The 13,038-nt window shown below is 39.1% G+C and overlaps 1 protein-coding gene across 1 annotated transcript in view; it reads left to right on the top strand.

Annotated features, from left to right (window-relative positions):
• The window catches only part of PON2 (paraoxonase 2), a 28,040-nt gene extending 24,749 nt beyond the window's left edge, over positions 1–3,291 (top strand). Inside the window, 3 exon segments of the mRNA NM_001003205.2 lie at positions 628–709; positions 1,446–1,574; positions 2,215–3,291. Coding sequence (NP_001003205.2) covers positions 628–709; positions 1,446–1,574; positions 2,215–2,373 — 370 coding nt within the window. The 3' untranslated portion in view covers positions 2,374–3,291.
• The last annotated feature ends 9,747 nt before the right edge of the window (positions 3,292–13,038 follow it).

The raw sequence follows: 13,038 nt of genomic DNA, 5'->3' as shown, positions 1-13,038 counted from the left end.
TGTGTGTCACAATACCGAGCTCATGGCTTTATACATGATAATTGCTCAATAGAACAGTTGCCATGGAACGGTCAATTCAATGAGTAAAATGACCATAGAGTAGTCCATTAATTCACCCTCCTTAGATGTAGAGAGATTGTTCTGAATAGATACTTATCTCTTACTCTCAAAATTCTCAATATGTTAATAAATATTTTATTAAGTATGAATGGCTATTAATAAATAATAAAGTATATTCTGTACCGTACATTTCTATGTGAAAATGATATCTAGAAATAATCAAATTATATCGTGGAATATAAAAGCTTTTTTTCTGGAAGCCAAACATTGGTTTTGTTCTTCCAGTGGCAAATATCACAGACTTTATATTCAAAATGATGTTCTATATTACTTTTCCCCTTACAAACCTTTTGAAAAATAATTTAACAATTCTGTGATTGTTTGTAGCAACAATGAATAGATTTTGAAAGCTTACTTTTTAAATAAAAATTGACCTTTATCAAGGATTCCTTGAGGGCCCATCATTGATTAACTTCTTGGCAGGTTATTAAGACTTATTCTTCCATACTGTATTAATGAAGCTTTATATTGGCATGGAACTCTAACCAGTGCGTCCTTTCTGTGAAGGTACATCTACGTTGCTGATATACTGGCTCATGAAATCCACGTTTTGGAAAAACACCCTAATATGAATTTAACGCAATTGAAGGTAAAATACTTATTTTCATATATAAAGGAGGCATTAACCGATCATGCTTTGTAACTATGAAGTTACACTGTATTATGACAGTACTTAGAACAGAATATGATGCCAGGGTTGCTATTCTGAGTTTTTAAATATTACCTCTGTACACCAGGCCAAATCTCCTGTCCTCAGCAATCACAAGGACTGACTGATTATATGCAGCAGAGGGTTGGGAGTGATATTTGCATCAGATTTAGAGCCCATTCCATGAAGTACTGATGGCACCCAATGAATTCCAATAAGAATTTTCACAATTGAAAAGACTAATAGATGAATTCTGAAATGAAGATTTATGCACATTGTCAGCTCTTTCAATAATAAATGAAGGTAGAAATTGGGTTCCACACCATTATTATTTTTTTCCTGCTTGACAACACATATTTTAGATTGATTAAGAATTTCCTATTTTGCTTTGAATGAGTTCCTTGAGCTAACTGATCATTGTGCATCTTTTAAGGGAAAAGGAGTTCATTTTTTAGAAAGATTGATTATCACCCAAAGTTTCTTAATTTCAGGGAAGATGAAAAGTGGCTCTAAACCAGTTTATTAAATTTATTTTAAGCAATATTGGTGTTAAAAGGGTGGAAGCAGGGAGCTGTGTATAATTTTCCCATGTGTAAAGAGGCAAGAAAGGTTAGCCCTAAATTATTTAATCAAGTTTCTCAAGTCATTTAGATATTGATATTTTTTCATTTGGAAGGTACTTAAGTTGGATACACTGGTGGATAATTTATCTATTGATCCTTCCTCGGGGGACATCTTGGTAGGCTGTCATCCTAATGGCCAGAAGCTCTTCATTTATGACCCGAACAATCCTCCGTCATCCGAGGTTTTTATATTTTTTTAAACCTTAATTTTTCAACTTTAATTATTCAAGTCCTTTTGAACTAATAATACAGTAAACTGTCACAGGGATGGGTTCTTTAGTTATTTTAAACCAATAATACAATAAACTTATGCAGTGATTTTGTAAGTGCTTTAAGCCAATAATTGGCAGAATTTCACTTATTCAAATACTTTTAGAAAGATAATCTTTTGATGTATTAAATTATGGTGGAAACTAGTCAAAAGGCATTTTCTATAAAGACGTGCGCCCCCCTTGTGTGGTATACTGGCAATTTTTTTAAATACCTGGCTTATTGTCAGCTCACCACATGACATGGCTTCTGTTCGTGCCAGCGTAGTGTGAAAGTACTCACATTAGTGTGGAAGTATTTCCATTAATGCTCAATTACTATAATAACACTAAATCCTGTGTTGGCATGCAGTAGCTAGAAGGTTTAAGAAAGTACGTTCTTTGAAGGCTTAAAACAGTACTTTCATTTAAACATTAAAAAGATTGGTAACTGCTGTGTTTCAACAGCATGTCCTCCTAATCATTGTGTCATTGTGGAAGACAAGGATTATTGGTGATTGAGTGACATGGGTGTACGGTGGTTCTGTATTAATCTTTTGTATCCCCTGAATAGGTTCTCCGCATCCAGAATATTCTATCTGAGAAGCCTACCGTGACTACAGTTTATGCCAACAACGGATCTGTTCTCCAGGGAAGTTCTGTAGCCTCAGTATATGATAGGAAGCTGCTCATAGGCACTTTATATCACAGAGCCCTGTATTGTGAACTTTGAATTGTACTTTTGGCATGCAAGCGTGCTAACTTCTTTTAACACTTAATTTTCTATGAATTACTAATTTTGTGGGAATTTAACCAGCAAAATGGGCCCAGAAATGTCTGACATGTATAGTTAGTCTTATTTCGGCAAGGAAAGGCCCCTTCAGTTCTGATAGCACTTGTAACATAAAAGGAAAGGGGACAATTTTTAACAATGTGAAGGAGAGAGAACACAGCTGCTTCCTGTAAAGTGGATTCATTGAACAAAAGAAGCCTCATCTCTGCCTTCCCACTGCCAGAGCATGCATTCCACTGAAGCAGGGTAAACTACGCGTCCCTAAAATGTGAGTAACCTCAGCTCCAACGGTGCGACCACTGTGACTGCTCAGAACTACTGATAGATAACATTTGGATGTTTTGTACTTACATCTTTGTTTACTCTTCATGAGTTGGGGTTCTAGTAAAGGCCAACTGAAATCCAGATTTTTGCCTGTGGCCTTATTCTCAAGGCATGTCCTCAGGAGGGGAATGGGAAAGTGGCCGCTTCCTTGTAGGGTTTCCTTGGGATAGGCAGGCTTGGTGATGTTAGTTTCTTTCACTGAAAGCTGAATGTCAATGGGCTCTTTATTTCAATAAAATGGAACAAAGAATCAACTAAAAAAGCAACTCCAATTCTCCATGAGTATGGAGTGTTCCTTCAGCTCTCTTCCTTAATGGCAGCCAACCTTGCCTACAGAGAGGAAATAAACGGTCACTGCTGGCAGGTCATGCCACCTCCCCATTGAAACCACTGTGACCTTCATCAGAGAGAGATGAAGTCAGCTGTCCAGGGCCAAATGGTTAATCCTAGCCATGCTAGGGTCAGGCCCAAGGGTGTCTGCCTCCCACAGGAGAGTTCTTTTCATTCATTAAATGCCCTGTAAAATCACCGTAAGTCCTGGAGAGAGACTTGCTTTTGTTTCTGCCCATTGTAACTTATCAAAGCACTTCGCCTTTCATACTTTTTTTTTCCATTTTCAGCATCATTATCATTAAAATATTTGCCATTTACTTAAACTTGCCAGATAGTGCACTAAAAATAGTACATTCATTATCTCATTGAGTCCTAATTACAGTCCTGAGGAAGTAGGTATCAGTGTTACATAACTGTTAACATTTCACAGATATTCAAGGTCACACATCTAGTGAGGGGTGGCTCCCCATCTATTTCTAATGTCACAGGCTGTACTGTCATCCACATGAAGCCACTGCCATGGAATCAATGAGGATCTCCTTATTGGCTCTTTTACCTATTGTATAATTTCTTCTGTTTTTTTTTTTAAGTATCAGTTTGAGTTCTGCTTTTCAATGAATCTTTTTTTTTTTTAATTTTTTTTTTTAATTTATTTATGATAGTCACACAGAGAGAGAGAAAGAGAGGCAGAGACACAGGCAGAGGGAGAAGCAGGCTCCATGCACCGGGAGCCCGACGTGGGATTCGATCCCGGGTCTCCAGGATCGCGCCCTGGGCCAAAGACAGGCGCTAAACCACTGCGCCACCCAGGGATCCCTCAATGAATCTTTTAATGACTTTTAAATGTAGACAGCAGAACTGTTCTTAACCTTGGCCACTGTCTACTTGACCTATGTTTTTATTTACATTTTAAAATAGTATCTTACTAATGTATATTGGAACTATTTCGTGCTAAAATCATGACCATTTTTTTGCTGTTTTCATTATCCATAGGAAAAAATATAAATCACAGATGAATAAAGCAAGATTAAATATTATTCACTAGAAATGCAAAACCAAAAAGCATTATTTTAGTTTTTAGATAATAGCAACTATATAAAAGCTTACCAAAAAAATAAATAAATAAATAAAAGCTTACATTCATGAGAAGTAGCAGAATACAGAAGGTATAAAATAAACTTGTCTATTGTATTTATTAGAAATGTTATTTGAACAAAGGTAAATATAACTTGAATAAGCTCATGTATTATTTGTCTTAGAAATACAAAAAGAATTTTTAAAGTAAACTCTGATTTTGGCCTCTATGGGTCAAGGATTTTGTTTTATCTAATAACAAAGACTGCATTTATAAACGATGATCTCATTGTGATCAAATATTGAGATTAAGAGTTTGGTTGGTTATGAAGTCAAGTCACTCAAAAGCACTAAAACTGCAATTGGGATATGTCACCACTAGGTGGATACAAGTCCCATGGGGGTGTGAGTGTGTTCATTCTCTTTAACTTGACATCATGTTCAGTGACAATAGGTTTATTCAAATATCCTTTTGGTTTTTCACCAAACCTCACTTCTTTTACAATAGCTAAATGTGAACATTCCTAATACATGGAACAAGGAAAGTTAAATATAAGCTGTAATACAATATTTCTGTCTCATTTTGTATACAGATTAATTATTAATGATAACTACTCTAAGGCTGATCCTTTTTCTAAAATCATTTTGATTTGCTCAGATGGAATCCTATCCCAGAATCACAATGTAACTAGGCAAGTGGATGTCTCTGCAGCAAAGTAATGAAGAATTCAACAGCACCACTACCATACCACCCACTCCCACCTCTCTCTGGCTACTCATAATTGTCATTACTCACTTGGCTTTCCACCAAAGGAATTCTGAGTGTGACCACCAAAGGAATTCTGAGTGTGAAAGGAGTAGGGTCGAGAGAACCCCAATAGCTCTCTTAGTTTTCTCTCCTGGTTTTCAGGATTTTTATTCCATTAAATAGAAGGCCAAGAAGAGGAAAAAAAGCCTTGTCTAATTTTTATTATTGCAAAGTGAATAACTTTCAGTTCACTTAAAAAAAATTTAAAGACGTTGAATGGCTTTCCCATAGCCAGCCCTGAGCTAGGCATTATGATATAATGGTGAACTGGACACAGTGTCTGTATTTTAGTGGGAGATTCAACAAATGAGAAAACAGCTAGATAGGTGATAGCTAGATAGCTGATAGAAGGAGTGATTAGAAGGAGCTAAACAAAGAAATGTGATCAGGGAATAATTTGGAGAGACCTACTTTCCCCATGCCAAGCACAACTTTTGAAGGGTTTAAAGTGGAGAAAATTTGAAAGAGTAGTTCAGTGACCTAATATATATCCTTCACCTCTGTTCACCAATCACCGGTTACCACTTCCACGTTTGCTTTTGTCTTCAAGTATAGTTGCTTTCATTGTTCTGAGAATCTATTTGAAAGCAAGTTGGAGAGATCATAAACCTTCACCTCTACATGGCTTAGATTGCATCTTCTAAATACAAGGCCATTCTCCTACACAACCACCATGTAATCATAACACCTAAGAGCATTAGTGATGCTTTTGTCATGCCACTTGATATCTGATCCAAATTCCAATTTCCTTTAATGGTTGCTTATCCGAACATAATCCAAATGCCTTTAGTAGTTGCTTTCCCTTCCAACCCAACTCCCAATCTGGGATCCAGTCAAGGTTTCCATTTACTTATTATGTCTCTTCACTACCTTTTAATCTGGAACAGTTGCTCTGTCATTTGTTTGTTTGTTTGTTTCTTCATGACACTTTTTTTTTTTTTTTTTTTTTTTTTCAGTGCAGGCAGGGTGTCTTAGAGAATGATCTGCATTCTGGACTTATTTGATCGTTTCTCCCTGGAGTCTTAGCTTAATTCAGTCAGTATCATTTATATTTCCTGTAAAATTACTCAAGGCTTGATTTGATTCGGGTTAAGCAATTTTGACAAGAATATTTAACAAGTAATGTGTTCTTCACATTGCATTGCATCAGGATATATGGACAGGTTGTTTCATTGTGATCCTGAATCTGAATAACCGATTCAGGTGGCAACCACCAGGTCGATAAGGTCGGTTTTTCCCCTCCATTTGTAAGTCCATGTGAATATTCTGTTCTCTAAAATGTTTCATCTCTTTGGTTGCAGCATCTGCTAATGAATCTTGCCTGGATGATTACTATATCGGAGTTGCACAGTGGCAATTTTCCTATCATTTCTAGCACTGATATTGGTAGGCAGCACTTTATTAAAAACATTCTGCTCTGGTCTCCCATTTGTACTCTTCTGCACTGTCTCTCTTTTTTTCTGGAAATCATTTGCTATCAGATCACAGAGATCTTCGTTCCTTTTCACAGGCTTCTATCTTGACTTCTGTCTCTAAAGTCAGGATAATACTCATTCTGTAGGAATTTAGTTAGATGATCTAATAATTTTTTCACCTTGTTAAAAAAATTCAACTGAGTAAATTTTAAAGATCTTGTTGGCTTTATTCAATGATTCATGAATCCCATTCAGCAGCCCATTGAGCAAATAGGAGATCCGATGAGCTGTACAAATGGAAGACTTTTATAGGCAGAAGGTAGTGGAACAAGGAACTTATCTTAGCAAAGAGATAATTTTTCAGGCAAGGTCACATTTCTTTGGGGGATGGCAGTTGTTTACCAGGGAGATGACCCCATTAGTGCTGTTCAGTTAATTCTAGACTGCCTGGTTAAGGTTCCTGGGAGAGGCAGTTAGGTTTTAGGTATGAGGTCTAAGTTTGGTCATGTAAGCTTAGCACAAATAACTTATTTTGGAGTCTGTTGCTTTTTTAACAGCCTCTTTTGCTAGTTCCTGTATCTCATTCAAAATAGAAATGTAATGGTTCTCTAGGGTCCAGGATTGAGTGCTCTTCCTCTTTCATCTCTCTCGTTCATTCCAGTGGTTGACATACCACCTAAACACTACTTGCCCCAAAATTAACATTGTCAGCTTGAACTTTGCAGTCATCTTGATTTGTCTTTGTCCTTAACAATCAGAAACTCTTCCTCATTGTATCTCCAAGTGATATTTCAAATCCATTCTCATCCAGCTCCACAGCCAGCTCTGTAGCTGAGCCCTTTGTTACCTCTTATCCAAAAGGCTTTTCCCAGTGGGCTCCTCTCATCTAGGATTTGCCCTCTCTAAGCCATTTTCTACTCAATAGTGAAGTACTCAGGTCACATCATATCCCACCTAAAACCTTTGTGCTCATCCAATCTCTTTGAGAAGGCCTGCAAAGCGTTACTGTGATCTGGGCTCTGTTTCCCTCTCCAACTTCGTCTGGCACCACTCTGCCTTGTAATTGCTAAAGCCACACTGATGTTGCATGTCCTGGCATACACCGAGCAAACTCTTTCCTTCCCCTGGATTGCTCCTCCTCCTGCTCTGTTTGGTTTCGTTTTAAGTAGATTCTATACCCAGCATGGAGCCCAGTGCAGAGTCTGAACCCGTGACCCTGAGATCAAGACATGAACTGAGGTCAAGAGTCGGATGCTTAACCAACTGAGCCACCCAAGCATCACCTCCCTCTCCCCATCCTGCTCAGTTTTAATGTCACCTTTTGAGAGTAGCCTTCCCAATTCTTAGAGATAGCAAAGGGCAAAGCCTGGAACAGGTCTCTGATAGGCAGATTAACCAATCGAGAGCCATATTCCTCTATCTACTCCCCACACTCCAGGAGACCCTATTCCTCTGTTGTAATCTTGCCAGGACCAGGTGCCAAGCAACTAGAGACCACCCCTATAGCGCAAAGCCCAGCTAAATTACTCAAACCGGCCAAACCTAAATGGTTCACCATGTCCTGCCTTGCCTTTCCTGTAGATACCCCAAAAAGCAGGAACCTAAACCTCTGCTGTCCTCTGCCTCCTGATCACCCTGGTGTCTTTCCCAGGTAACCCTGCCTAGTGTGCCCTGCCTCCTGTCTCTAGGACCTGTAAATACATTAAGTTGTTTCTTCCTGAAACTCTCTGTCTTCTCTTTGGCCACAGTTGACTGACCACTTCATAAAAGAATATGAAACAAATTGTATGTTTACTTTGCCTTTTTTCCCTTCCTCTTCCCTCTCCCCTTTTGTCTCTGTCCCTCCCTTCCCTCCTGAAAAGAAATCTCCCTCCCACCCCAAATGTAAGCTCTTTGAAGACAAGGGTATCTTGTTCGCAATGGGTCTCCAGTGCCAAGTAAGCAATCGTCAGTGCTCACCCAATATTGCTATGTGAATGACAAGAAAAGTTCCTTGTCTCTAGTCTCCCAGTGTCCCATCACACACCATTTCAGAGCACAGGTTCCATTGGGTAGATGTGAACACTTCTGATGGTTCATCATAGCATAGCATTACATGTGGTCTGTTATTCTTTGAAACAAATGCTCCCATTGACATGTGAAGCAATAGCAACAGCACCTCCACATCCTCTGTGTGAATTTATGCATTTTCATCCGCAATATGAATCATTGTTTTCACAGGCATTTCTTCTCACGTTTCAAAGATCAAACTGATATAGTAAGGTATGCATTGAGAAGTCTCTTCCTGTCCCATCTGCCCCATTTATAGGAAACTGATTTGTTAGTTTCTTGTGTAAATCTTTCCAGTGTTTTATAAAGATTTTATTTTTAAGTAATCTCTACACCCAATATGGGGCTTAAATCACAACCCTGAGATTAAGAGTTACACGCTCCTCCTACTGAGCCAGTCAGGCACCCCTCTTTCCAATATTTTTATATAAAGACAAGCTGATACAAATATATATTCTTATTTCACAGAAAGTAGCAGCCTACACTGAGTTCCACATATTCCCTTTACCTAACGATAATTTTTGGACATGTTTTCATATCATTACAGAGAGATCTTCACTAATTTATTTTATAGCTGCCTAGTAGTATGCCCTAGTTTACTTAACCAGTCCAATTACTTGCTCTTACAAACAGTGCTTCAATAAGTAATTAAGTGCATACCTTATTTTGTACGTGTGCAGGTGTATCTATGGAATAAGTTCCCAAAAGTGAATCAAAGGGGGGTAAAATCTGGGTCAAAAGGTAATTTCATTTGAATGTTTGACAGATACTTCATAACTCACTATAGAAACTGTAACATTTTGCAACATGTAAGAGTTTCCCCAAAGTATCACCAACAGGTTTTTATTGTCAAACTTTCAAATGTTTGCAAAAATGATATCCCAATGTGATTTAGTTTTTCTTATGTTACTACAACTGAGTTTAATTAAGCACACTTTCAGATATTCAAAGAGATTTGTGTTTATTTTTCTGTGAACTTTCTTGTCTTTTTTTTTCCTTTTAGAATGTTGGCTTTTAAAAAAAAAATCAATTCCTAGGAGTTCTTCATGTGTAAAGGATGGAATTATTTTTCCAGTTCATAACTGCAAATCATCAGTTATGCAATTCTTGATAGGGTTTGGAAGCACCAGAAAATGATGTTTCTCATTAGAGCAGAAAGCAGTACACAATTTTCAAGCTCCAAAATCATGGAACCCAGCTATCCCATCACTTGTAGTGTTGAGCTACAGGAGACATTACTCAGATTTTTCCTCAGAAAGAGCTAATATAACAATAAACAAATTATTTACTTTAAATAAACAATTTAACAATAAACAAACAATAAATTCATTGCATGGACTCAGTTCAGAGCCTGAAAGTGATGATCATGATAAACGTGACTTTTGTTGCTCCACTTTGAAGAAGAAAGTGACATTTTCCTATAATAGTAAAGAGATTTTTCCTATAATAGCCTAATGGAAATCAGAGCTTTCAATGGACTTCCTGCTTTTCTATCTGTTGCTCCTGCCCTCTGGTCCCCAGATCCATGAATGGGTAACCTTCTCCATCAGATTCTCCACATCTAGACACCTTCCTTAATTTTTCCCTGTCCCTCACTATCCCTCCATCCACATCCAACCAGTTGCCAATACTATCAGCTCCCTTCCCAAATATTTCTCAAATCCATACAGTTCTAAGGACATTAGGAATTAATTAATCTCCACTGCTTCTCCAATTAGTTTTCCAAGGCCACCAACTATTCTGTCTGGCTCCAGGAGATGCGAGCCGCCTACCCCTCCTAAATCCATTCTTCCTGCAGAGTGATGTTTCTAAAACATCTGCTGGGTCATGTCACTCCAGTGGTTTCCCACAACCCCCTAGGATATAATTCGAGTTTCCTAACTTGGCCCACAAGGCCCTGCCAACCTCTCTGGATTCAATTCTCACCATCGTTCTCATAGTCTTTTATGCTCTAGCCCAGTGGTCCTCCAAGTCTGGTTCCTGGACCAGTAGCATCAATACTACATGCAAACTTGTTAGAAAGGCAAATTCTCAGAACCTATCCCCAAGCTAACAAATCACAAACTCTAGGGCTAAAGTTTAACAATCTGTGTTTTAAAAAGTCCTCCAAGTGAATCATATCACCCAACTTGGGAACTACTGCTCTGTCCTTACTGGACTGACTTCATTCTGGGTGTAATTCCCCCAGTACTCTACAGATCCCATGTCGTCTTTCTATGGACCTCACCAGCCCTTCTGCCCAATTCCTACTTCTCCTGGTCATGCAGTCAATCCCACTCAATGTCATGTACATGGTCCAGTGAACACAAAGCTTAACCCCAAATCTGTTGCACACAAATGTCTAGTACCAAGGAGGCATGAAAATCATCCCGTGATCTGTAAACTCAGTGCAGATCCAGCTCTGTCCTCTGTATTTCAACAAGCACGTGACCAAAAGGTTCAGTCTGAGACAAAGTTTCGAAAGGGGGATTCAGTTCACCTCAGATCAAAAAGCAGAATCTTCCTTGTCAATGGGTGGACATAGCACACAATAGTGTTCTTGAGTCACTGCTGTGGTCTGAACATATGCATCTCCCCAAACTTCGCATGTTGAAAGCCTAACCCCAAAGCAGATGGCATTAGGAAGTGGGCCTTTGAGAGGTGATTAGGTTATGAGGGGACAGCACTCATGAATGGAACCGGTGCCCTGTCAAAGAGGCCCCAGAACTCCCTTGCCCCCTCCACCATGTTGGGACACAGCAAAAAGACCGCAGTCTGAGAAGTGGTCTCTCACTTGATGGCACCCTGATCTTGGACTTCCCAGGCTCCAGAACTATGAGAAATAAATGTCTGCTATTGCCACTTGGGTCTTGTTTTTCCGACCCAAGTGGACTTTGTTATAGCGACCCAAATGGACTAAGAAAACCAAAACCCACCCCACTGTGTGAGAATCCTTGTTCTCGTTCTTACTCTACACTGAGCAGGAGCTGCTTTTACAATATGTCTTGCTGACCGGCTTCACCATGAATAATTATCTCTAATATCTCGAGCTAATGAGTGAAGTCTCCAGGCAGATTTAGATGGTGACACTTAATGCAGTGGTCTTCAAAGTTTGGGATTCTTTAATTCACTGGGCTGGGGATTTGAAAGACTGATTATGGTTTTCGGATGATAACTAACCACCTCTAAAGCTTAAAATTATGTTCACCCCTGCACACACGTACACACACAGCTTTACCTCTGCCTAAAGTAAAGAATTTTAAACCAGACTATAGATGACACAGCACCTGCAATAAATTGCCCAAGAATATGCTTCTTTTCTTGTTCCTGTCTTCACACTATGCTTCATTCTAAGTCCCTGTCCCTTCAAAGGAAGCGAACACAGCAATAAGGAACATGTATGCTAGAGTCACTTGCCCTGAGTCCAACTGATGACTCTGACATTTTTAGTTACGTAAACAAGTTATTACTTGCTATTACTCAACCTCTCTAGGCCTCACTTTGTGAAGTGAGGATGATAAGAATAGGAGAAAACATGCAAAAATACTTAGCACATAAGACAATTATTACTATTTCATCCTGCACTCTATGTCTTACGTTCTCAATTTTACTTTCTGCCAAGTCCACAGCTTGCCCCCAGCCATCTGATCGATTTTATAGAGCATCTATTGAGTGCACACTTCTAGGCTCGGCACTGGAAGACCCCGTTCTCAATGGGACGGAAGTCTGAGCCTATGCTCTCACACGGAGGTTCAGATTTAGTTGATGATTAGTGTTTATTGACTTCTCACAACGTACCAAAGTGTAGTGTGGAGTACTTTGCACACATCATGACATTTGATTTTAAGCTGCCTGTGAGGCAGATATTCTTTTACCAAAAAAGGAATCTGTGGCATAAAAAAAGTTAGCTGGGCACCTAAGGCTAGCTGGATCCAAACCCAGGCAGCTTGAGCCCCCAGCCCTGCATGCATGCCTGTAACACACTTACTGACACCTTGGCTTTGGGAACATTTCTTTCTTAATCTCTCTCTCCTCCTGAAGCCTTATGAAAACAGCATTCAACTCTTCTGCGTGAACTCTTAAAATTAGTCCTCTTAAAAAAACAATGATCAATAAAACTGTAGTACTCCTTTAGTACAGCCTTTCTTCCACAGCTTTCACGGAAGCAGCACTGTGAAGGGCACAGGCTCTGGAGCCCACTGCCTGACTCTGGCACTCACCAGCTGTGTGACCTAGGGCAAGTTACACAGCCACTCCGCGCCTCGGCTTTCTCACCTATAAAACCGGGGTAATGTGAACTGCCTCAGAGATTGCCCTGAGAATTAAGAGTTAACATAGGCAAAGAACTAAGCACACTGCCAGGCACATGGTAGGTGCTGTGTAAGTGGTAGGCATTGTTATTCATGCCATAATCATATATTCATACCGTACTTATGGGTCCCATAATTCAGATACCAACTTTTCTTTTCTTAATATCTCCAGGTCTGGTATATCCTGTTCTCTCAACAGTATTTACTCCATTGAGCTCAAAAGAACCATTCTTTCTTTCTCTTGATAAATAAAAACAAATCATGCTTGAAGATGCTATTTTGCTCTGTCCTATCTCCCTAAGTCTTCCCCACC

The sequence above is a fragment of the Canis lupus genome, chromosome 14 (genome assembly GCF_011100685.1).
Source record: "Canis lupus familiaris isolate Mischka breed German Shepherd chromosome 14, alternate assembly UU_Cfam_GSD_1.0, whole genome shotgun sequence".
NCBI classification, from domain to species: Eukaryota; Metazoa; Chordata; class Mammalia; order Carnivora; family Canidae; genus Canis; species Canis lupus.
This window is presented reverse-complemented; position numbering and strand designations above follow the sequence as displayed.